General features: G+C 46.4%; 1 protein-coding gene across 1 annotated transcript in view; it reads right to left on the minus strand.

The window, feature by feature from the left end:
* The window catches only part of LY86 (lymphocyte antigen 86), a 49,884-nt gene extending 24,027 nt beyond the window's left edge, over window positions 1-25,857 (minus strand). The window contains exon 1 of the mRNA XM_081246249.1: window positions 25,729-25,857. Coding sequence (XP_081102375.1) covers window positions 25,729-25,855 — 127 coding nt within the window. The 5' untranslated portion in view covers window positions 25,856-25,857. The remainder of the gene's footprint in view (window positions 1-25,728) is intronic.
* Between the last annotated feature and the right edge of the window lie 383 nt (window positions 25,858-26,240).

Genomic DNA, 26,240 nt, shown 5'->3' on the forward strand with positions numbered 1-26,240 from the left:
CAGAGGTCAGACTGGGGCTGAACGGGAGAAGGACTTGCTTCTTCTTACATGCTTCCTGATGCTTGAGCGTGTCACCCGGCGATGGCCTATCACCCTGGCAGTGGCGATTTGTTCCAGTGTCCAGCTCTCCCTCTCTCTCTCTCTCTCTTTTTTTTTTCACTTTATACTACACTTTATTTATTTTGCCCCCTTTTTTTTTTTATTGGAGTTTTGCACCTTCTTGGAATCAGCTGAGGCTCAGCTCTACTGGCTCCAAGCTTCTGTGATGATGGTACCTCAGAGGCCATCACCCCTTCCCCAGCTGGCAGCATCTCAGCACCTCAGGCCCTTCTTTCAAGCTTCCAGGTTCCAACAACCCTAACCTGTGTCCTCTGCCCATAGCCCTCTGGGGGTAGCTGCTTCCTCACTGCTTCCTTCTGCTTTTCTGGTTCTCTTACAACTGCTTAGCCAACACTCTGTATTAAATTTTCTCTGTTGAAATGACTGACAGGGTCTCTGAATTCCTGACCAGACCTAGACTGATAGAATGAATGACAATCTTGAGAGAAAGGCATGATTGTCCTCATTTCACAGATGGGAAAATAAAAACTCAGAGAGGTGGTGCTGACTTACCTAGGTTCAAGAACTAGAAAGTGGCGGAGTCAAGATTCAAACCCAGACTTAAAAACAAATAAATAAAAAGTTGCCACCCAGTATTGCACAGAGGCACTCAACAAAGTAGAGCCTTGAAGACGTATGTTAAGTTTCTGATTAGTAAGATTGCCTGGAATATTTTGCAGGCAGGCATATGGCATCTGGCAGTTCTGTTTCATAACTGGTTTCAATTTCAGCTTAGCTATGGGCTCACATTTGTCGATGGGAGTGTTCCAGACCATTTAATCATCCACATCACTGAGCTGGAAGACACATAATTGTCTGTGATTTCTGCCATGGAAATGGTCACTAGGCTATTCAGCCTTACGAATCTAATCTAGGTGCACTTTTGTTTGATGAAACCCCCTATGATCTGGTCGCTAATTTTCTGGGGGGATAAGCCATTTTCTCTTATGCTTATTTTACTTCTTCATTGGCATCTTTGTGTCATCCCAGGGTTTCTTTCATCTTGGAAAATGGGAGCAGGGGGTAAGGAGACAATTGTTTCTGCTACACATTTGGCCCTCGGTATGGGAAGAGAGGCCAACTAACAGACGTTTAGGAACGTGCATCCTCAAGATTGTGAACAAATTTAAGTTGCGATCTGCGGAAAGGTAAAAGAGGCTAACCATGGGTCACTTAGCTAATTAGCAGGTGCAAAAGTACACTGTGCTTATCAATATCTTAAATGTATAGATGGAGAGAATAAACTAAGGGCAGGAGAAGGAAATAAAACATCTCCCTGGCACTGGAAAAATATTATTGTTAGGAAAATAATCTTAATAAGAAACAAAGTTAAAAAGGAAGCAGCAGGTTGCTTCTCTCTGTGGATGTGAGTATAAAAACAGAAAGATAGATTGCTTAAAAAGTGCTTAGGGCTTTGGTGCTCTTTTCTAGCAGTTATTCCAATTTTATATTTGAGAGCAAGTTTTATATTTAAGAGTGAATTTTATATTTGAGAGTGAGTATGCACTTTGCAGTTGTCTTGGGGAAAATGACATCCGTTCCTCCCATCCCCCCAATCCCACCCTCACACACGTATAGCCTTTCCTCTTTTGACTTGTATTTTCACTCTGGCACTTGGCATGCTCTATACCAGGCGTCCCCAGCCCATGGGCTCTGGACCGATAGCGTCCACGGTCTGTTAGGAACCAGGGACGCACGGCACGAGGTGAGCAGCGGGCAAGCAAGCGAAGCTTCATCTGGTGCCCCCCATCGCCCCCATCGCCCCCACCACTCCCCACTGTTCCCCGTCGCTCCCCATAGCTCCCCAGCGCTCCCCGTCGCTCCCCGTCACTCCCCATCGCCCCCACCGCTCCCCGTCGCTCCCCGCCGCTCCCCACCACTCCCCGTCTCTCCCCGTCGCTCCCCGCCGCTCCCCGTCTCTCCCCGTCGCTCCCCGTCTCTCCCCGTCGCTCCCCACCGCTCCCCGTCGCTCCCCACCGTTCCCCACCGCTCCCCACCATTCCCCATCGCTCCCCACCGCTCCCCATCTCTCCCCATCTCTCCCCATCGCTCCCATTACCGTGTGAACCATCCCTACACCCCGAAACCCCCCACCCCCTGTCTGTGGAAAAACCGTCTTCCACGAAACCAGTCCCTGGTGCCAAAAACACTGGGGACCGCTGCTTTACACTACATTATATTTTCCTGTAAACCTCTACTAGATGCTTCAAGGCAGGCTCCCCTGCTTCAGGGCCCAGCATAATATCTTAAGATTATACTAGGTTCCAAGTAGCGGTTTGTTGAATGAATAATAGAGGTTATCTGTAATCAACTTGTGCAGAACTTTAAAGCCAGATTTCTCAACCTTGTCACTATTGACATTTTGGGTCGGAAATCATTTTTGGGGGGTGGCTGTCCTGTGCGGCAACACCTCTACCCACTAGAAACCAGTAACATCCCAGCCCCAATTCCAGCCCAAAGAGGTTACAGACATTGCCAAATATCCCCTGGGGGACAAACTCGCCTAGTGGAGAACCATTGCTTTAACGAATTGCTTTCTCGGGCTTCCCTGGTGGTGCAGTGGTTGAGAGTCCGCCTGCCGATCCAGGGGACACGGGTTCGTGCCCCGGTCCGGGAAGATCCCACATGCCACGGAGCGGCTGGGCCCACGAGCCATGGCTGCTGAGCCTGCGCGTCCGGAGCCTGTGCTCCGCAACGGGAGAGGCCACAACAGTGAGAGGCCCGCGTACAGCAAAAAAAACCACAGAAAACAAAAAAGAATTGCTTTCTCAATTGCCAGACAAATGCCTCAGAATCACCTACCAAAATTAAAGACAGTGGATTGCATTTTTAAAGGAGTTCTCCTTTTACAGTGTAAGAATTGATTGGGAGCAAGGGTGGGGCATTTTACCTTGGACGCTTGCCTCAGGTAATTTTGACCACATATAAATTGGATTATCTGAATGTGGCTCTTCTGAAAGAATAAAATGGGAAAGTTGATGAGAGCTGGTGTTCCTGGGCTTCGAGGGCAGAGATAAATGTTTCTTCCAGACCCTTCACTGTAGAGCAGTGAATGGACTGAGGAAAGAGGCAAAGCTTCATAGGAAAATATATGACCTGTTCATGGAAAATATTTTTTCCTTTGCCTCTCGGCTATACCCCCTTTCTGTCTGTTCTGTCCTCATGTATGACCTCTGCCTAAGAGAGGCCAGCAGTTACAGCGGGTGAGGCCGACGCGCCCGCAACCTGTCCTGCTGTCCACACACACCAGGGACAGGTATGCCTGGAAGGCAGGCTCCTCCAAACGGCTGACAGGAAATCCCTTGGTGGGTGGGGAAAGAGGCTGGGGAAGCAGCCAGCAGCATCTGCATTCCTGCTAAGGGCAGTCAAATGCACCCTGGAACTGTTTCATGCTCCTTCATGGAGTAGAATAGACTTAGATAAACGGGTAAGATTTAGCATGTGCAGGTTCTTTACACATCTCAGCTTCAGAGCCACTCTTGGGCCTTGAGTTCTGTTGGTTGCCTGTGCTCTCCCTGGCGGGGGCTGGCCTTGGGCAGTTGTCCAGGAGAGGATGAGCTGGCCTGGGGTGTTTCTGGCCAGTGTTGGGCTCTCAACTGGAATCAGGGGGAAGACGACAAAACTCAGCCTCTGGAAGTGCAATTCCTCCCTGAGGATGGTGGGGCCGAGGGCCTGATGGGGCCAGGAGCCGGTGTGTCTCGGGCGAGCCACGCGTCCCTAAGTCCTCGAGCCCATGGTGGTTGCTCTGTGCCCTGTGTCCATCGTCTGTGTTGCTGGTTTCATGGCTCGAAGGACAGAGGAGGGGGGCCGTCTCTCATGCTGCCAGTCCCATTTTCCAATTTCATAGCTCTGCTTGAGGCTTTTTAACAAACTGTGTATTTTGAAATTATTATATTCTCACAGGAAGTTGCAAAAAGATAGAAGTTTCAGGTATCCTTCACCCAGCTTCTCCACCACAGTGACATGTTACGCATAGTACAGTATCAAAACAAAGAGATCCAGTTGGTACAACCCACAGGGCTCTTTTAGATTTTACTAGTTTTACTCATACTTGTTCACGTGTGTGCACATGTGCTTGGAGTTCTATTGCTTAGGTTTTAAATATTGTTGCAAAGTGGGTGAAGCATTGGCTTTCCTCCTCCCGTGGTGGGGAGGGTGGAATTCCGACAGCAGTGTCACCCTGAAAAAGAGCTGACACCCCTCCAGCCTCCCCTCCACTAGCCTTCCCCACGTTCACGTCCAAGTTCGTCCAAGGTTGTCCACGACCTTTCTGCTGCGTGAAGGTAGTCTCTCTCTTTCTCCCTCCCACTCCTTCCCTCTTTCTCTGTGCTCCCCTCCAGCACTTAGGTGGGCTACATCCTGAGATCCAGGGCACTGACTTTCTTCTAACATCCCTTAACCCACACGACTTTAGGAGCTGATATTGCTTCCTCCGTGTGCTGTTGGCAGAAAACAGGCTGCTCCAGGGGAGTTCGATATTCCACGGCATGTCTTATCATCATAATAACCAGGGTATTTGCCTTGGCACTTAGGATGGAGTTTCTGAGTGTGGTTGAAAATCTAGTCCCGGGCCAAATATTGGCAGATGTACCTCTACTATCTTTCAGAATTCTTTGGCAAATAAAACAAAATAAACAGATCTTGCTTTGGGCTTCTTCTTTTAGGTTGGGTGATTCCCAGCTCTGCAAGCTTGTACTGCTTACAGTACAGGCCTAGTTGTGCGTGGATCTGAAAGTCTGCTTTCGTACATGGCAGTATTTTCATGGGAGGGTTTTAATTTTCTTGTGTGGTTCCTAGGATAACATTCAAGGGTCACTATGGATCCCTAAAAAAAATGGATGGGGGCGAAGTCTTCGGTGAGAAGCCATTGCTGGAAATCCATTACCATGGCAACAGAAAATTAATATCCTCTTTTCTGTCCTTGATGCGCCGTGGTGTGTTTCTTTCCCCGTTCCCTCATCCTCCTTCCCTGCCACTGAAGAGAAAGAAATGACTTACAAGGTGGTAGATGTAGTCTAGCTAGTTGTTCTGTTATTTCCTGATCTCTCCTTTTTTCTCCACCTGTCAAATCTTATTACTATAGAATAGCAAAGCTCCCCGATGGGCTATTATATTTCAAATAATAGTAGTTCTGTCCCCATTCCAGTCTCCTTGGTCAGCATTTCATTGGGAATTGACTCACCTGGCCAAAGTTGGGTATGCAATCTGGCTTTTTGTTCTTCAGCTTGAACATGTAGAGTGGGTGTTTGAAAATGCTTAAACATGGTTCCTGATACCAAACACGACCAAAATGCATGAACACCATCACAGTGGAACAGCTCCCATTTGTAGCTGTACAGAGGGCAAGAATTCCTACACCCCGCAGGCTGCCTGGTAAGCCTGGGGAATGCATTTTTGAGTGTGAAGGTAGGTTTGGGCTGCCAAATTCAAAATTCTGGATCCCTCACCCTGTCTGCTTCTAACTGCAGAAGAAGTCAGATTCATTGGAACTCAGTATTGATGCAGAAGGGGTGTGAACCTGAGTCTTCTTTTGGCCTCTGAATTCCACTCCCCAGGCATAACCTGCATTTGGCTCCCACGAGCTTAGGAGGAGATGGTTTTTGTATTATAGTATACACATTAGAGACCAAAAAGAGAGAAATGGGAATGAGGATGAGCTTTCATCCAAAACACCTCGCCAAATGTCTCAAGGAAACTAACGACCCATTTGAAGCTATTGAGATTGATCTTTTGCATCTCAAGTACAGACTGACAATAAACACTAAATGCACAGTTTTATGGTGTGTTACCAAGGGGGCATCATGGTGTCACAAAAAATCTTAGCATGAGGGTACGAGCAAACTTGAACCTGTTTTACAGGTGACAGTGCATCTTAGTGGCTGGAGAATGGGAACTGCAACTTAGCCTCTCATTCATTTTACTGAGTACCTGACACATGGCAGGAAGAGCACTAGGCCTTGGGGATACAAAGACAAACCAGAACAGGCTTCTGCTCTCATCTGGAGTATAACACTTCCATCACCTAATTACGATACTACATGGCCAAAACACAAACTCAATAAAAGATACACGTATACGCTAAGTCTCTCATTTTATAGTCAGCATAGAGTCAAACCGTCTTCTGTGTGCAAGGCTCTCACTCCACACTACCTGGCCTGGCCCCTTTGCAGCTTAAGCGCAATCTTAGTAACGGTGTTGTTATTCACTCCTACAACTACTACCACCACAGTCAAGATCCAGACACAAAGAACCTTCCTCATGCTGCCCTTTGACAGGCACTCCCTCCCCCGCCCCCCCTTCCCTACCCCAGAAACCACGAATCACTGCTCCAGCAGTATAATTTTGTCACCTTGAGAATGTTATACAAATGGAGCCATACAGTATGTACGCTTGCCTCTTAACTTGTCATATATATATATATATATATATTTTTTAATTGAAGTATAGTGGACTTACAATATTATATTAGTTTCAGGTATACAGCATAGTGATTCAATATTTTTATACATTACAAAATGATCACCTCAAATGCAACCTTTTGAGATTGGAATATTTTTCATTCTCCATGGTGTCCTGGAGACCCATCCAGGTGGTTGTGCGTCTCATTCGTTTTTGTGGCTGAGTTGTTTTCCGTAGTGTGGATGTTTCACAGCTTGTTTAACCACTCACCTGTTGAAGGACATCTGGCCAGTTTGGGACTATTAGAAATAAAGCATTCATGAGCTTTCACATACAAGTTTTTGTGTGAACATAGTCTTCATTTCTCTGGGATAAATACCCAGGACTGAGGTTGCTGGGTTATGTGGTAAGCGTATGTTTGGTTTTATAAGAAACAGCCAGTTTTCCAGAGTGGCCGTGCGTATTACATTCCCTCCAGCCTAGTAGGCATGCCCTCTTAAGAGAAACACTTGCCCAAGAAGCTTGTTCCCTGGGAGGAACCGGGAAAGGGGCTTGTAGTCAACAACTACAGGGGGTTGACAACGTCTTTGCCCACTCAGCCTTCAAGTTTCGGGCAAAACTCCCTCCCTGATATGAGATGGATGTTCTCAGGAACGATCAAATCCTAGAAGCTGTGAGATGCACATGCAGCAGTGGCTAATTGTTGTTAATGTCCACCTGGGGGAGGGCGGCTTGGATGACCAGCCGTGATGGGGGTTTCCTTCCATAGCCCCCCTTACTTCCCAGCACTGTGTTCAGGACCCCTGAGGCAGTTCTTGTCACGTCGTCACATGGAGGCCTGCAGAACAAGTGCTAATTCTTATGACTTGTTTCCCCAGCGCTTTCTAGCGTGAGAACAACTTACTATATACTTCTTCCCCCTTGAGTCCTGCTCTCCCCACACTGGGTAACAAAGTGTCCACTGCTGGCTCCATCCCCCCATCAGAGTCACAGGAGGAAACATCAGTGTACACTTTTCCTAGGAGGCAAGCCTACTGACGGAGCTGATGGTTTGTCTTAGTTTGTCAGGCTGTCACAACAAAATACCACAGACTGGGTGGCTTAATTTCTCACAGTTCTGGAAGCTGGGGAATCCAAGATCAGGATGCTGGCTGATTTGGCTCCTAGTGGGAGCCCTCTTCCTGGTTTGCTGACTTCTCCATGTGTCCTCATATGGCAGAGACAGAGAGAGAGACCTCTCTGGTCTCTTCCTCTTAGAAGGTCACTAATTCCATCACAGGGCCCCACCCTCATGACCTCATCTAACCCTAATTACCTCCCAAACACCCCTCCTCCAAATACCATCACATTGAGGTTTAGAGCTTCAGCATATGACTTTTGGGGAGACAATACAGTCCATAACACGTGTAAAGACCCTCCTCTTCACTGTTAGCAGTCAGCAAAGTGTCCAGAGAGTGACACTGTTTCTGAATTGACCACCCTGACATGGAATGAGCATGAGTGCTCAACAGAAGGCACTGAAAGGGAGAGGAAATGTTCAAGGGGGATCACAGATGCATCCTTCATGAGAGAATAAGAGGCACAGTATCTCCAGAGCATGCAATCAACTCTTCCTAAAGGCACCCTGGAGATTTACTGAGAAGGTGGAGTCGGTACCCAATGACAGTTTCCACCAGGATGTCTTGTACTGAAATCCGGGAAGCAGGATTCCAAATTCCCAGAACCGGTTCACCACTTATTCTTGCATGTCTCACATTAGGAGATGGAACCAGAATGAATCTGCTGGATGTCCCAGCCTTGCAGTAGAGCTCTCCCTGATGGGAAGGAGAAGGATGTTTCTCATTGTGTGACATGGACCACCCAGGAACAGAATCCCGTGGCAGGAATGACATAGGTCTACAAGCACTCACTGGTCGATACTGGAGGAGAAAAGAACCAGCTGCCTTTGGTTTGGACCCTCTGCCAGCAAAATAAATTCCTAATTAAGAAAAGGACTCATTTCTCTGCTTCCTGAATCAACACAATCCTATTAGTTTCCTCCTGTTTAGAGGATTAAAAATACTTTTGCTAAAAATATAAAAAGAATTCTGTTGGAAGATTGCAAACTGACATGAAAAATAAGATGGAAACCTGACTTCAGATTAATAAATGAGTCATGCACTTACTGAATAACCACAGACTACCTGCCCCAATGACCTGCACACAAGTTCAATGCAGCATGTGAGCTGATCACAGCAAAGTTTCAAGCAGACCTGACTCAACACCTCACCCATCTCCTTCACGCCATCATTGGAACCATTTGGATATCGTTCAGCCTTTTTTTTTTTTTTGCCATCTGTTCGTGTGTTTTCAGAACATAGCATTTAAAAACTGTTATTGTATGGAAACATTACTAGACAAAACTGGTTAAACTAGAGAAATTCTTCTACATACCTTTGCCTAGGCTTAATTAAGCCTCAGAGAAATGGAAAGAAAAGTCCTGGGTTGGGAAGCATTTTCTGACATAAGGAGACATAAATAATAGATGCTCACAACCGTTTGTAATTGTGAAAAATTGGAGGCAACCTAAATCTTTATTAAAAGGAGAATGTATAGGGGCTTCCCTGGTGGCGCAGTGGTTAAGAATCCGCCTGCCAATGCAGGGGGCACAGGTTCAATCCCTGCTCCGGGAAGATCCCAAATGCCACAGAGCAAATAAGCCCATGTGCCACAACTACTGAGCCTGGCTCTAGAGCCCGTGAGCCACAACTGCTGAGCCTGCGTGCTGCAACTACTGAAGCCCACGCACCTAGAGCCCATGCTCCACAACAAGAGAAGCCACTGCAATGAGAAGCCCGTGCACCACAACAAAGAATAGCCCCTGTTCGCCTCAGCTAGAGAAAGCCCATGCTCAGCAATGAAGACCCAACAGATCCAAAAATAAATAAATAAAATAAATAAATTTAAAAAAAAATTAAAAAAAAGAGAATGTATATAATTTTAGTCTATGCAAATAATGACATATTCTACAGCTGTAAAAGTGAATTAACCAAAGCTACGTATGCTAGCTATCTTTTGGAATAATGTAATACACTGATTTCAAAATAAATTGTTAGTTCAAATCTCATTAATTCCAATAAATTTTAGATTAGGTTTTTCTATGTTGACAGTCATATTGTACGCATATAATAATATTTTGTATCCTCTTTTCAAATCCTTAAACATTTTATTTACTGTGCTGGTGAGGGCCTTCAGTGTCATGTTCAATAGAGTTGGTGATGGTGGGTGCTCTTGTCTGGTTCTTGGTTTTAAAGGGAGTGTTTCCAATGTTTCACCATTAAATGTGATGTTCACTGTAGATTTGTATTTTAGGTACATTTCTTTAAAGAGCAGAGAGCTGATTTTTAAAATTCAATCTGGTAGATCCTCAAAAAATTAAAAATAGAACTACCATATGATTTAGCAATTCCACTTCTGGGAATAGATCCAAAGGAAACACAAACATTAACTCGGAAAGATATCTGCACCCTCATGTTCACAGCAGTATTATTTACAATAGTCAAGACATGGAAACAACCTAAATGTCCATTGATGGATGAATGGATAAACATTTTATTATATTTATATATATGTAAGTTATTCAGCCATTAAAAACTGTGAGATAATAATGGTTGTTGTTTTAAACTGCTAAATTTTAGGGTAATTCATTATGCAACAATAGGAGACAAATACATTCCTGTTTCAAATTAGATATTATTATCATTCATTGTTTCTTTTAATGTATTAATTCTTTTCTCCCATTCCATCTTGCATTTCAGAACTTATTTCTGGGAACATTTTATTTCTTTCTGAAGTATCCCTTAGAACAGTGGCCCCCAACCTTTTTGGCATCAGGGACCGGTTTCGTGGAAGACAATTTTTCCACGGATGGGGTGTGGGGGTGGCGGGAGTCGGGGTGGGCGGTGATGGTTCAGGCAGTAATGCTAGCGATGGGGAGCAGCAGATGAAGCTTCGCTCGCTCACCCGCCACTCACCTCCTGCTTTGTGCGCCGGTTCCTAAGAGGCTGTGGACCAGTAGTCATACACGGCCTGGGGGGTTGGGGACCCCTGCCTTAGAAAGTTCCATTACTGTGAGTCTTTTGGTGGCAAACTCTAGATTTTGTTTGTCAAAAAAAGTCTTTAATTCCCTCTTATTTTTGAGTGGTAATTAGTTAAATATAGAAGTCGAGGTTGATTGCTGTTTTCTCTTTTCTCTGAGTATATTGCTGTTGCTATATTAAAATCCGCTATCAGTCTAAATATAATTTTTTGCTACATGATTTCTCTTGCTATATATTTATACCAGTTATTTTTTTCCTTTGTTAATTTGTGGTTTTACTCTGATGGGTCTAGTTGTGGAATTCTTTTTATGAATCCCACAGGGAATTGTTGTGTTTACTGAATTTGAAGATTCATGTCTTTCACTAATTCCAGGAAATCCCAGTACTTTTCTTCAGAAATTGCCTTTTCCTTATTATCTCTGTTTTGTTTTATAGCTATAGCTCATATCTCTCGATTTCTCCATGACGCATTTTGAGTAATATCTCCAGACCTTTCATCCAGTTCATTAGTTCTCTCTAAGCTATTTTAAAATCTGTGTTTTAACCTAACCATGATTTTTTTATTTCAACAATTAAATATTTTATTTTAAGGGCTTCTCTTTGATTCTTTTTCAAATCTTTCAAATGTGTTTTTTTATATTGTATTTTTCCTTGTTCATGTTTTAGATTCCCTCTTTTATTTCTTTAAACAAATGACATGTTCTCTGTTTTATATTCTGTATCTTATATGTTCCAAATCTAATACATATAGGGCTATACTTTTGCTTTTTGTTTTTCTGCTGACTTTCCCTCATGGTGGCTTATTTCCTTGTATTTTTAAATTTTGGATCGTGAGCTCAATCTTCAGAAATCATGGGAAACCTGAATTGAGAGTATGTATTCCTCCAGAGGAAGTTTGCATTTCCTTCTGTCAGTATGTCCCAGGTATTCCCAATCAAGAACCACCTTACTTTCTAGGCTTGGGATTTCCTGGATCATGAAGGGAATATACATTTTTGTATATAGAGGTTTGAGCCCCAAACCAGTGGTGATATCAGGTCTGGAGTTACTGGTTCTCAGGGAAGAGTTACTTTCTCCAGAGGCCAAGCAGAGTCAGATAAGTTTCTTTGTCTTCCATTTTGCTGAAGAATGTGTTTTTTTTTTCTTGTCCACTTTTAATTGTGGGTATAACTCTTTGGTGGTCCTTGTTTCATGGTGGGATTGATTTCCATCTTGCACAGCACAGGGCATGGTTGCCAGACTCTCACAGAGCCACTGAAGCCACATTCTGGCCCATGGAGTCAAACACCTGTTCTGAGGGCAGACGTAGCTTCGGTGCTGGCTTTCCACTCTGCTTTTGTGCTTTCTTTTAGCTCTGGCTCTTGGAAACCTCCCGCTCTTTCATGCAAGCTTACCTATGCATTTAAAAAGATTTGTGTCACATTTTACCCAGATGTTTTATAGCAAGACAGTTTTTCATGATGTGGAGACCAGAAGCTTGCCCATTCCATCTGCAATGGACACTTTTTGTGGGTTGTCTTGGTCTCTCTTTTGTCAGTGTCCTCTTCATGAATGCTTTTGTGTATATGAGAAGTTCCAATGCACAAAGGTACGGTAGCAGGGGATTTATTCTCTCCAAAGCCTTCCTGCAGATACCTACGACTGCCTGAGGGCTTTCTCTGGGTGTGGGAGTGAGCTTGTTCTATACACTGTCAAGCCAGTAGTGCTGGGGAGTCAATGTACCCAGGAACAACCATGACAGATAGAAGTTGCTAGATCAATGCCCCAGTTTCTTCTCCCTTCAGATCTGACCACCATAAGGCATGTTTCATGGGTCTCCCAGGGGTCCCCAGAAGAACCAGGCTTCAGTTGCCCACAGTGGTTACCTGGATTGGCTTCCTTTTCTTCCCTGCCTCACTTTTTCACTCTCTTCTGGTTCTTCCCAGAACCATTTCTTAAATAAATTTGCACTCAATTCCTGTGTCACTGATAATTTCTCAGGAAACTCTAAACTTAACACTTAAACTTATTCCTCTAATTTATAATGAATATTGACTATGTATATGATGCTAATTGTTGTGGTTTCAAAGATAAATGCAAAGAAATAGTTTCATCTTTAGAGTAGTTTATATTCTAGGCCTCCTGCTTTCTAGTGTTTTTTTAGAAATACACATTTTAGTGAAGTTTGTAGGTGGCAAGAAGCATTTCAACAGATTTGGGTCAAAAATCTAACTAGCAGTTCCAGGTGTTTGGATGATGATGGAAATAGCATGGACTGGACGTACTTGAATACTTGATTCTTAGGTCAGCAAGAATATTCCAAATTGAGTAACTGGTTACCTAACTTTTACATATTTGGCATTCTTGGGGATTCATATGGTAACGTCACTTTGATACAGAGGATAGTGATGTTAAAACTGAACTGTAAGATGGTTTTTTAGAGATACTCTGAGTCCAGGAAGGGAAGCCATTTGGGTCTAGATATCAAAAAAATAAAAGGCATAACCAGACTAAAGTCTCCCCTCTCTACAGCAGAGGCTATAAATGGCTAGAGCCTGATTTGCTCCTAGCTTTCAGATGTGTTTTTTGGCCTGCACAACGTTTAAAAACACTTAGGCTATAAGTGTCCATCGACAGATGAATGGCTAAAGGAGATGTGGCACATATATACAATGGAGTATTACTCAGCCATAAAAAGAAATGAAATTGAGTTATTTGTAGTGAGGTGGATGGACCTAGAGTCTGTCATACAGAGTGAAGTAAGTCAGAAAGAGAAAAACAAATACTGTATGCTAACACATATATATGGAATCTAAAAAAAAAATAAAAACAGTACTGAAGAACCTAGGGGCAGGACAGGAATATAGAGGCAGACATAGAGAGTGGACTTGAGGACATGAGGAGGGGGAAGGGTAAGCTGGGACAAAGTGAGAGAGTGGCATGGACATATATACACTACCAAACGTAAAATAGATAGCTAGTGGGAAGCAGCCACATAGCACGGGGAGATCAGCTCGGTGCTTTGTGTCCACCTAGAGGGGTGGGATAGGGAGGGTGGGAGGGAGATGCGAGAGGGAGGAGATATGGGGATGTATGTATATGTATAGCTGATTCATTTTGTTATACAGCAGAAACTAACACACCATTGTAAAACAATTGTACTCCAATAAAGATGTTAAAAAAAAAACAAAACACTTAGGCTAATTGCCATATTCGTAAATTAGGAGGTTGTGCTTCTAGATTAGGAACTTTTCTTCTGAAAAAGTATAACAGAAGGTTAGACATCCCGGGTCCCACAATCCCACACAGCTATCGGATGGAGCTGAATAGTCGTTTCCTCCTTGAGATAAGAGGAGCGCTATAGTCCCTGTAACTTTCTATTGTAAATTACAACTGACCCACTTCCTTCATAATTTGCCTTTTCCATGAGTGTATTTGAGCGTTTGAGCCGAGCTCTATAGCTTCTGGAATGGGTGAGATGTAAGGAAATGATGAGTTTTGCAGGAAGGGAACCATGGTCTTCTCTCTGTCACTGCTTTCCAGAATTCTGAAGGTTCCGCTCCCCCAGGAAGACAGCACCGCTGAGACCCCGAGAGCAGGCAGTGTTTACACAGGTGTCTCCTGCTCACTATTTTGGCTACCAGCTCTAAAACCTCAGACACAATGGGACACTTGATACTTGCTGTTCAACCACTGCTTCAAGTAAACCAAGAGCCATCGGCAATTTTCTCCTCAGGTATTTTTTTTTTTGGAAACGTGCACACTCACTGACACAAGAATTGTTCTTTCGTTTAGTTAAAACCAAAGCTAAGTGTGAGGCAGAAAAGCTGTTCACCCTGGAACACGATCTTCCTATCCACTCTCCGTCCTGCCTGAATTCCATCAGCTCCATGTAAGTCAGGCTAGAATTTAGACTCCAGAGAACCGAGTCTCCACTACTGCCCTTCTGGAATAGTCACCATGCAGGATCTAGACCGAAGCCTGCTGACACCAGGGGAGGGGGAGGTGGGTGGATTGGGCATTTGTCTTCATGGCTGAAGCTGGCTGTATTTAGCAAGCTTTTCTAGACATGGAGAAAAGACCAGAGGGAGCAGGCTGCTGATGTCAAGCTTTGGGGCTTTAGGGGCCTGAGTCACCTATCGTATTTTCATCAGGTGTCCTCTGTCATGGTCATTTGTTTTCTAAGTGTTGTTGGAATCCGTAATGAGGCTCATATACCGCAGAAGTCAGCTTTCCTTCTAAACAAGCCCTTGCCTTCACTGTTCTATGAAACTATGTCATTTGTATGTAAAGTTCACAGCGATAGGACATTTATGGAACTAAATGGTCCTCTCGGTATTATAAACGAGCCCCCTTAGCTCTTGTGTATACACAAAGTCCCTTGTTTTGTAGGGGCCTGGAAGGGAGGGATGAGGGCACATCGCCTTAAGAGAAGGGCTACCTAGAAAGAGGATCCTGTGCACTTTGGAGGTGTGAGTATGAAGAAGATCTGGTCGCGATGTACGCAGTATCTCTGGCCTGACATTGGGTGAGTTCACATCATGGCTTTTATGCAGAGGGCAGGACGCAGAGCTGCCCAGGAGGGTCCTGGGACAGTGCCGCCACCACCCTGCTCTGTGGCCGTGATTGGGACACATTTCTTCTCTGGCTCCGAGTTTCTTCTTCTGAACACGGAGGTGCTTGGACTGAAGCCCTGAGGTTCTGTCTGGCCAGCACATTTCCTAGTTCTGTAAGAGGCCCCCCGTCTGCCCTGAGCCTGTGGGCGGGGACTGAAAGAATGCTGACCCGCCCCACCTGCCTGCAGAGCGCCAGGCTGGTGGAGAAATAAATAGTCCCTGGCCGCCCGGCTCTTTTCGAGGCCACTTACATCCATGACCACAGCAGATGGCCACGGTCAGAAACCTCACCCCGTGCTGCAGTGTACTCCCTTCCTGTCCGTTAGCAGCTCTACAGCCACTGAAAACTGCAACTGGAGAGACCAAAGTCCTCTACACTGGCCACGGAGCTGGAAACAGAGGGCAAGCCAATGCTGTGGGGGGCAGGGGGCCGTGCCCTGTTGTGCCATCTCTGACCGGGAGGGGGCAGGTGGGAGGAGGCCACCGGGGACTTGCTCTCTTCTGCTGATTGGGGCGATACCAGGCAGTTTCTGGGAATAGGGAGAAAGGCAGTGCCTGCTGTTTGGGGCTCTTGAAGACCTCAACTCTCGCGTTTCTTTCAGAATCATTTCACAGGCTTGTCTGGGTGAGGCAGCCTGAGCAAAGACGAAAAGGAAATTGCGTCACATCCCAAACACTCGATGAGCGCGAAGCCTTGTTCTTAGAGATTCAGAGAGTTCCCACCCGTTTGGACAGAGTAGGGAGAACCACGGGATTTTTTTCTATCTTTGTAAGTAGCTGGTAGTAAGGACAAAGCATTGTGAATAAGCCAGAAAACAAGTACATGTATATACATAGAACAGAAGTGCTTGGGAAACATTGGGACAGAAGGATGGATCAGCTCAAGTGGCCTCATGTAAAAATTGGATAGAAAGCTGGACGAGAGTCAAGTCAGCACCAGAAACCACACAGAATATACAAGTAGAGAGACAATCCAGTGCTATGTTCTAAGAGGTTGAGTTAGCTAAATGTCGTAAAGATGAGCCTCAACTGTGCAGACAAAATCCATCATCTCCCCTAAATGACCCCTCTCACTGTATTTCTGACATTAGGGTGACAGGTGTACGTTTCCAGCAATGCTGACAGGCCGGGTTAATGCATACTAATGCCAGGATGGCATCACAATGACCCAGCAAAACACACATCAATTGATGAAAGAGCAGCAGGATACAGGGAACCCTGTGAAAGCAAGGGGCTTCAAAGGTCTTCAGGATGTAATAGGTCAAGTTTAAGTACAGAGACCTCAACTGGCTGACCCGCTGCCACCAGGCCCAGGATCAATTGATTGGTAACTCAGAACCTGTGTCCTGGCTGGTCTGAGTGATAGTCTTCATCTTTGGTCGGGAACATACTAGACAGCTAGGAAAATACTGAACTAAGTATTTTTATAACTCCAAGAAAAATAAGAATACAGGGAAGAATAAACATCAATGTAAAGATGATAAAGAAAGAAAGTTAAACACATAGTACCAATATTTTGACACTAGTTTAAGGAAAGGGTCATAGTAAATGGAACAGTCACCGTGATAATTTGTGCTTGCTTTGCCTGCCTTTAAAGATTTTAAAGCATTTAAGGAAATCCGCTGTATTTGTTTACATGCTTAAGAGAATTCTATTAAAAAATTCGTGAGCCATGGATATATGCCTGCAATAAAAGTAATTTGTTAAATTTACAAAGTTTTGATTTGTTAATTATGCAAGTAGAGTTTAATTGTTTAAAGGACTATTTTTGATACAGTACTACGGGAAGCATGAAATTGAGCACTGAAACATACAGAGAAGCTCTCCGAATAAGAAAGTTCCCTGCTATGGGAAAGGATTCTAATGGTGAGCAGGCAGAGGGAACCCTGATCATTCTCGTCTGGATTTGTCCCCGGGGCTGGCACAGTTCCCACCTGGCCAGAGGGGAGATGCCAGGCTTCAAATAAGGGAGCCCATTGACCTCACTCTAGGTCCCCAGAGAGCCTGTGTGAATCTCCCACTGTTAAGTTGTGCTTGGAAGCAGCGCTTTCTGGGCTGAGGATCTTTCTCTTTTTCCTCCTGGCCATTACCTCCTGGCCTGGTTACTTACTACTTCCTTCTGTTCGGGAAGCGCAGAGGCACCGCAGGGGAAACGGGCGCAGAATTTCAAAAAGGCACGGAGGCACAACTCGGCCTTCTCGGATCCCTCACAAGGAGGCCAGCAGACACAGGCTTGCCCATTGCCCACTGCGCAGGAATCACCCCGGCCGCACCCAGATGCATGCGCGAACTCTATAGCGCTTGTTTCCCGGGAGACCCCGAGTACTTCCAGGGATGCTCAACTGGCTACTCTAGGACCCCAGAATGACATACTAGATCAGGAGCACGGGCTCTCACTTCACAAGGCATCCCAGAGAAGGAACGCACGCTAAGCCAGATGGCACACAGTTCCTGGGTGGGTGGCCCTTTTCTTTCAATTATCCTTTTCCCTGAACTGTTGTTTAGGGTTGAGGTTTGGAGGGTGCCCCCGCCGCCACTCCCCACCTGTATGCTTGATCAGCACGCCCCTGCTTTGTGCCTTCCGTCTGCTCTCACCAGTGATGCTGAGGGCGCTGCCAGCCTAGGGCTCCTGGGTGACGGGAGCCTGGTACCTGCCGGGCTCTGCCAGGTGCTCCAGCGAGAAGAGCTGGAGCTGGGAAGGGGGCTCTCTCCTTCGCTTTCCTCGGCCTCTAAGAAAAAAGCTGCTTTGGACCCGCGCTGCCCCTTCTGCCGGCCTGAGTCTCCAGCCTAGCCCAGGACCTCACACTGGCGGCTGTAGTCTTTACAGAAATAGCTGCAGAGCTGGAGGATGGTCCTCCCCCATCACTAACTCTCCAAAGAGGCTCCTCCCCAAACTCAGCTAAGCTGCCCCTCCAGTTTTGCCTGAGGATGGAAAGAGCCTCTTACACTCACAGACTCTTGGCTTTTTTGTCTCCATAGGTCCCTATTCAGTAAGTTACTCAGCATCTCTTACAAAGCTCTTAGGAGAAGTAACACCACCTTGGAGACTTGGCCATAAATGGTAACAACCAGAGGGAAACAGGGAGGAACACAGGGGCTCTTGGCAGAAGCGCATCTGTGGGTTGGGTTGTTTCCCCTCCAGCTCCTGTCCACTTTTGACTTTTTCCTGTTCCCATTTTTTAAAATCTGCATCTCAATGTTGACATTCTTTTTTTTTTTTAATCAACTTCCTGTCTTTAAGTTTGGCAAAAAGGCCCCACTCTGCTCAAGGCCACTAGCTGTTGAATCCTGCAGGCCCTAAGTTTTCCCTTTGAAGTTGCATCTTTGTTTCTCTGGCTGTTTACTTTTCTTTAATTGCCCAGTATTTATATCCCTCTTAATCTAGGAAAATAAACAGAGAAATTGCTTTCTGCATGTAATTTTTTAAAGTATTTTTAAATGACTACGTGGCGTGTGATGTTTTCCATTCATATTATTATTTTTTGATGTCGTTGCTTCTTTTGTTTGTTTTATGCTCCGTTTACTAAAGAATTATTAGGTTTTGAGGAGAGGAGGTTTTCCCCCTCCCTTTCCTTCCAGACTGTTTAAAACAGTTTTTTTCCTAGGATATTTTATCAAAGTCCTTCCGCTCTGCAGCCCGGCCATTGCGGTTCACCCTCTGTTTGGAAGGAAATGTGGCCAGCGTCGCTTCGCATTCTTAGAGTCTGATGCATTGTCCTGTGTGGCTCTCTTTATGGCTTATTCAGGTGCCTGGGACCTGATTTTGACTTTGTCATTAAGGACTTCTTGGAGGTCAGATAAAGTGAAACCGATTTGGGCAGAAGTGGACAAGGCTGATCCCTTCAAGGAGCGGGAGCCGGTGTTGGCTGCAAGTTTGAATCACAGTGATCAGATGCCATGGTCCCCTGACCCTAGGACATCCCAGGTGGCTGGTCTGTCCCACAGGTACCACCCACAGCCCTCAACTTACTGCTGGAGATGGGGCTCCCCCCAACTTCTTCACGGAGGAAGCTGCTCTCAGGTGTGAGGGAAATAGGGTTTCCCTATGAGGTGAGCATGACATCTGCGCAGGAGGGCTCCACCATAAAACATGTTGTTCTTACTCATAAGAGAATGGCCTTTCATTTGCTTCTTTTAATTTGGGAGGTGTCATTTCCAGACACCTTGCCACCAAAGAGAACTTGGTACCCAAGGCTGACAAACATAGATGTGGGTGTTCCTTGTCTTCTGTGGCTGCTACAGGTCCTGGGGGACACTTGGGAAGAGCCATACTGGCCCAGCTCTGAACTTGTGCAGAGAGGGGAGACTGGTGGGGAGGGGTGGGAGGGGGAAACAACCCTTGAATCAGAAGACACATCTCTCTCCTGCCCAGCCCCCTTTCTCCCTGTGTCTTCCTTCCCTCTCCCTCTCCCCCCTCCTCTTTCTCCTCCTCCTTTTGCTCGTACTTAAGGGTTTTCACCTCTTCACCCAAAGACTTAGTTTTTCAGCTGTGCCTTCTCCCTGTCCCCACCCTATGTTTCTGGGATCAGCTGGCATGGTTGAATCCATATTAGAGTTCCGCGATAACAGCTTTAGGTCACTGGGCATGGAGTCACTTAGGTTGGTTTGTATCAAGGGCTCAGGTATGTTACTTTGTTAAGATATTTAATATATATGTGCTTCTGTTTTTATATGTGGAAAATGGAAAGACACACCCTTCATACCTCCTAGGGCTATTCATGAGGACTGAATGAGACCTTACAAGTGGAAGAACTTTATAAATGGTAAAACGTTATACAGAAGCAGGAGATTGTTATGGCAATGACGATTCTCTCAATGGGTTCCTACAAATCCTTTGCAGTCGTGGTGGTTTTAGTGCCAAGTTCACTTGGCCATGGAGTTTCTTTATGGCTAGAATCATCCAGAAGACCCAGGACTTGAGGCTCTGATCTGGTGAAGAGCTTGAGAGATTCTTTCTGACCTTGACTAGGGAGCAGCAAACTTTTTCGACGAAGGGCCAAATAGTTAATATTTTCGGCTCTGTGGGCCTCCAGTCCTTGTCACACTCCTCACTGTGCCCTTGTAGCACAGTTCCAAAAAACTTTATTTATGGATGCAGAAATGTGAATTTCATATAGTTTTCACATGTCATAAATATTATTCTTCTTTTGAATTTTTTTTTTAGCCATTTAAAAATGTAAAAACCATTCTTAGCTCATGGGCTGTTCAAAAACACGGAGCAGGTGGGATTTGGCCTGTGGGCTTCCTTTGCTGACCTTTGCCCTAGACGACCCCCCAGGAGCCAAGTGAATGGCCAGGTGGACTGTGAGTATCAGAGAAACCAAAAAGGGGGACATGAAGTGATTTGGGCATGTGTCACAGGTCCTTTACTTTTTATGACTCTCCTCTCTGCCTGGTTGATGTCAAGGCAGGTTCACGGACAACACTGAGGTGTACGCTCAAGGCTCGTGCCAGAAAATACAACTTAGATCTCTGCTCTCCAACCCTTATCAAAAACCCCATAACAGCAGCAACAGCAGCAGTGGCCACAATAATGGTATTTACGGATGGGTCCTGGAGCACCTGCAGCTCACCCATTCCTATGGGTGTCCAAATTCCCCTTGAGCAACCCAGACCTGCAAGTGCTGCATTCAGGGACGGTTCTACTGTGGCCTTTTGCACAATCGATCCTGAGTTTCATTTTGGTAATGAGCCCTTGGTCTACACTGAGGGGCACCACAGAGAGCAGTGGATGTGAGTCACTGTGGCATCTCTTGTAGAGATGCTGTCCAGGATGCCACTTGCTCCGGGGAGAAATGCTTCTCACAGCTTATTCCAGGGTCAGGAAAAGCTGGACATCTCCTTGAAAACTGGTTTCATTTTGTAAACAGTGTAATTTCCTTGTTTGATTTGGCTTCAAGGAAGCTCAGAGGCAAATATACCTCTTGTGACGGTGAAATATCTTACAAGTCAACAGCAGCAGAGATTTACTGAGCACATAGTATGTGCTCAGCACCGTTCACAGTCCTTTTCACTTAATCCTCACACAGCACTGAGATGCTGATAAAATTATTATCCCTATTGTAGTGGGCTGGGTAATTGTTCCCAAAGATATCCATGCCCCGATCCCCAGAACCTGTGAATGTTACCTTAAGTGGCAAAAAGTACTTTGCAGAAGTGATTAAGCTAAGGATTCTGAGGTCGTGAGATTATCCTAATCACAAGCGTCCTCACAAGAGGGAGACTGAGGGAAACTTGACACAGAAGAAGGAAGGAATGTGACAGCTGAGGCAAGGTGCAATGCTGCTGGCTTTGAAGATGCAGGAGGGGGCTGTGAGCCAAAGGATGCAGGGAAGCAGCTGCAGAAGCCGGACAAAGCAAGGACAGGATCCTCCCCTGGAGATTCCAAGTGAGGGTGTCCTTTGACCAAGTGAAACTGACTTTGGACTCCTGGCCTCCAAAACTCTAAAAGAATCAATGCACGTCCTTTAAAGCCACCAAACACCAAGGAAACTCATTTTACAATCAAAGACCGGAAACAGAGAGTATTGCCTAGGGGTTGGAATGATTCCAGACCCCAAGCTCCTATCCCTCACGCCGCTGCCCCCTCTGTTGTAAGTGTCCTGGCCTCCCCAACCCCCCGGCTTTATTATTCCCCTCCCCTTCCCCACCCCACCGCTTCCCCTACCGTCTAGTTCATCTTCCGACCACGTGCACTTTTGTGATCCATGTCACATCTTCGTGTGATAGAAGCAGCACCTCAGTAAACACATTGGTGGACATTTGGGGCATGTATGTGGTGTGGGGCCCCTGGGCTTTTTCTAGCCCTGGAAATTGTCTTATGATTTAACAAAAGAAAGGCCCCTGACTGCTTTTGTTCCCCCTTGGGCTTTTATAAAGACTGTCACTCTCTTCTTTGCTGCAGCACTAACGGTTGGACAAAGCAGGACTTCTCCTTTTTCAGACACTTTTGCTCACTTCCTGGTCTGTGTTCAGAGCCCCATAACCGTTTATGAAATTCGTTCATTCACCTCAAGGATTTTTGTCTTATTCAGAACAGTTTCTGGCCGAAAATCCCCCCTCCCACTAAAATGATAAAACAAAAAGAGAAAGGAAAAATGAAGCGCTAAACCCAGAAGACAGCAGATCCTTTATTTTTGTCAGCTGATCCTCCCACATCTGTGCACATGTTGGGACCCCTGAGGTGCCCAGGGATGTCTAAACCCCAGGCCTGGATGAAGCGTCACAACTGAAGCATCACATACTATGTCTATGTCATCAGTGCGAAGGCCTCGAGGGGCTGCCCCGCTGTGAATCCAGCTGCTGAGGGGGCGTCTCCATCTGCGGAGGGGTATGCAGCCATTGAGTCCCCAACAGCTCAAAGGCTCTCAAGAGAGGAGGGAGACCCACCCCTAGAGGAGCTCCCAGGACCCTGCTTTCCTCTCTGCTGATTGCAACGTACACCAAAGATTCCTGCTGACATTAAGCCTGTTGAAATTCTGCTGTTTAGCTCCCATGATTTCTTTCCTGGATGATTGATTCTCTAGGCTACAAAACCTGCCTGAAGCCTCAAACGGTTTTCAGTCTCACATCCATGCTCCTACCCTTACCCGAGGAATCTTGCCAAAATGCAATCCTTTCCTCACTGCCAAAAGGATACAGCCCAGCCTTGTCTGGGTCTCTTGGTGTATTAGTCAGGGCTCTCCAGAGAAACAGAACCAATGGAATTACATGTATGCATCTATTCTAGAAAGAGAGTTATTACAAGGTGTAGGCTCACATGAGGATGGAGCCTGAGAAGTCTCACGATCTGCCATCTGCAAGCCGGGGCCCCAGGAAGGCTGGTGGTGTACTTTGAAGGCCTGAGAACCAGGAGGGCTGCAAGCGGGAGGTCAGGGTCCCAGTTCTGCGGTTGGGCAGAGAGTGAATTCAACCTTCCTCTGCCTTTGTGTTCTACTCAGGTCCTCGCAGGTTGCGTGAGGCCCACTCGCATCGGGCGGACCATCTGTTTTACTCAGTCCCCTGATTCCAGTGCTAATCTCGTCTGGAAACACCTCACAGACACACCCAGACATGAAGTTTAAGCAGCTATCTGGGCATCCCATGGCCCAGTCACGCTGACACATAAAATTACCCATCACACCTGGGCTCTGCCCACATCTCCCACCTCATCTCTCACCCTCCCCCACGTCCCAGCCCTTCTGCAGCTCCGTGAACTCTAATCCTGGGCACGTTTCCCGAACTTCACACATGCTGTTCTCTGCCGAAATGCTCCTTCCCGCTCCCCACCTCCACTCCATTTGCCTTCTGACAAAATTCTAGACGGCAGGTGATTCAGAGTAGGCTCTGGAGTCAGACAGGCCTGGGATCAATTTATTTTAATTCCACCAATATTTACCTAACGCCTCTTCTGTGCCACTGGGGATGTAATTCTGTCACTATTACTTTTGTGGCCTCAGAAAAGTTGCCTGACATCTCTAATCCTCAGTTTACACATCTGTAAATGAGAATAACACTTAGAAAGCCCTTAGCACGGTGCCTGGCACATATAAACGTTCTACGAACATGAGATGCTATAATTACTGTTTGTATCATCCTTTAAGGTTGAACCCAAGCTTGATGAGCTTTCCCTGATGGGTTTAGGTCCCAATCTCACCCTCTCCGACCATCATGTCCCCTGGTGCCGGACCTGCGCCTCTGTTCCAGCCCTTCACACGCAGCCTTTACCCTGATGCTTGTCTCATCCTCCCACCACGCTTGGACTAGGACTGCGTCTCCGCCATTCCTTTGGCTGAGTGCCCGGAGCAGGGTTTGTGGTCAGCATTCATTGACCCCACGGAGCCACCGCCCCTTCAGAGGGAGGAGTTTTCCCTGGGCGGATGGGTGAGAAGCTCTTGTTCTCTCCCTGATACATCTGCTCCTCTCGTCTCTCACGGCAGGGGCTCGAGAGGTGCTTGCCAGGCTTGGACGAATGCTGCAGGCGTCAGGCTGGTCTGAGGGATGGACCAGCCATGGCAACCCTTAATAGGAGGACGAATTGGAAAAACAAATCCTGAGCAGGGCATTCATCTCGAGTCTTGCTTCTGGTCCTGCATCTGAAATGAATAGACGCCAGCAGAAAGCATCCCATCCCCACAGGCAGAGCAGGAGTCCGGTGATCAACACTTCCAGCATCCAGCCATTCCTTCTCTTTTACACTAGAAAAATTTGTGTGTGCATTTCAATGCTCGATGTTCCTTCTTTTTCAAAGAGTGAAGTGTGGACCTCTCTGAGGCAGCTCCTTGGGTGGCAGCCGTAGGGATCAGCTTCTGCTGAGTGTAACATCTACACTACTCCTCAGCTTATCATGCAGCCGACTTAGATGCTTAAAGGGCATCTCCTTTCCACCTCCTACAGTCCAACAGCATTCTGACCCCTGTCTACCTCCAAAGTGGCATATTTCACAATGTCATGACTTCATGAGCCAGTCCCTCTAATCTTCATTCAAGCTGTGATCCTGAGACTGGGCTGCTTTCTGGCCACTCAGGCCCCCTTTATGGATGGACTGAATTCCCCAACCCCATCCATATGTTGAAGTCCTAAACCTCAGTACCTTAAAATATGGCAGTATATGGAGTAAGGGTCTTAAAGGGGTGATTAAGATTAAACAAGGTCATACTTGTGGGCCCTGATCCAATATGACTGATGTCCTTATAAGAAGAGACACAGACATACTAGGAACCTGTGGGCACAGAGCAAAGACCAAGTGAAGACAGGAGAAGAAGATGGCCGTCTGCAAGCCCAGGAGAGAGGCCTAAGGAGAAAGCAACCCTTCTGACACTTGATCTTGGACTTGCAGCCTCCAGAACTGTGAGCCAATAAATTTCTGCTGTTTAAGCCTCCCCGTCTGTGGTGTTCTAACAGCTCCAGTAGATGAATATACACTCCAAAGACTCGGTTCCGACACTGATTACGGCAGTTCCCAGCATTCTATTCATTAGGCTGCAATTTTGGTTGGTATCTACGTTTGCCCCATAGGGTAACGTAGCTCATCCCCTTTTGTTATGTCCAGCCCTAGAGAAATTCCTGGCATCGGCAGCTGCCAGATAAGTGTTTGTTGAATGAATGAACGATGTTGCTGCTGTGATAGAAGCTCTGGGAGTGTCATCAGAAGGACAGGAGTCCTCTCCTTTGGCATAAATGACCTTTTCACTCAACTTGCAAATGAAGTAACTTGGCAAGGTGTCCCAGGTGTACAATCGAGGGAGGTGACAGAAACATCTCTTCCTGATCTTGAACTGGCGAGGTTTCACGATTTGGTAGACTCATCGGTCAATCTGTTCTTTTTCGGGCTCTGTGACCTTAATGAATTGCTGTATCTAGACTCTCTCACTGTCTTTTTCTGTTCCTCTTGTCATAATCTTAAGCTCTCTCCCGGCCGATCGCTGCTTCTGCCCAGGGCTCCCAGGGGTCCTCGCAGACCTGTTTGGCCACTGTCCCCCTCACCCTTCCCCCACTCCAACAAAACACTCCAGCAGCTCACATCTGTGGGCCTTAATTTCCCCATGAACAGAAATGGACATTCAGAAAGCGCTTACCGCAGCTCTGGTAGAGGACTTGCAAGTTCTCATCCCTGCAGGCCGTGTGTGTGGGCCAGGCTTCCCTGCCACGGCCCTGGGGAGACATCAGAGTCCAGACAAGAAAGGCGGCCATGAGCACCTGCATGGCGAGGTCCTGTGTGTGACCAACAGGAGAGTAACTGGCCCAAGAGAAAGGGCCCTCAGGGTGCTTCCCCTCCTCTCATAAAGGGGTGACATGTTCAGTTTCACTTCTCATATTTTATGCTCCTTGAGGAACCACTCTGAGAAGCAACAGGCAGTTAGCAGAGGCCTTTGAATGCTGTTTCCCAGAACCTTTGGTGCTTGAATCAACGGGTGAGGCTCCTCTGGGTCCGGGGTGGCTAATGTTTGACTTTCTGCTTTCAAAGAGAGGGGCCAGCAAGTGATGCAGGGCCTTACAACTGGGCCCCCAAAGAGCCCTCCTTCCTGCCCCACCCTCCTTACAGCCCTGCCCCCGGGTGGAACAGAGAACTCAGGAAAGTGAAACCACA

Source organism: Mesoplodon bidens (assembly GCF_964165515.1).
Source record: "Mesoplodon bidens genome assembly, chromosome: 10".
Classification (NCBI taxonomy): domain Eukaryota; kingdom Metazoa; phylum Chordata; class Mammalia; order Artiodactyla; family Ziphiidae; genus Mesoplodon; species Mesoplodon bidens.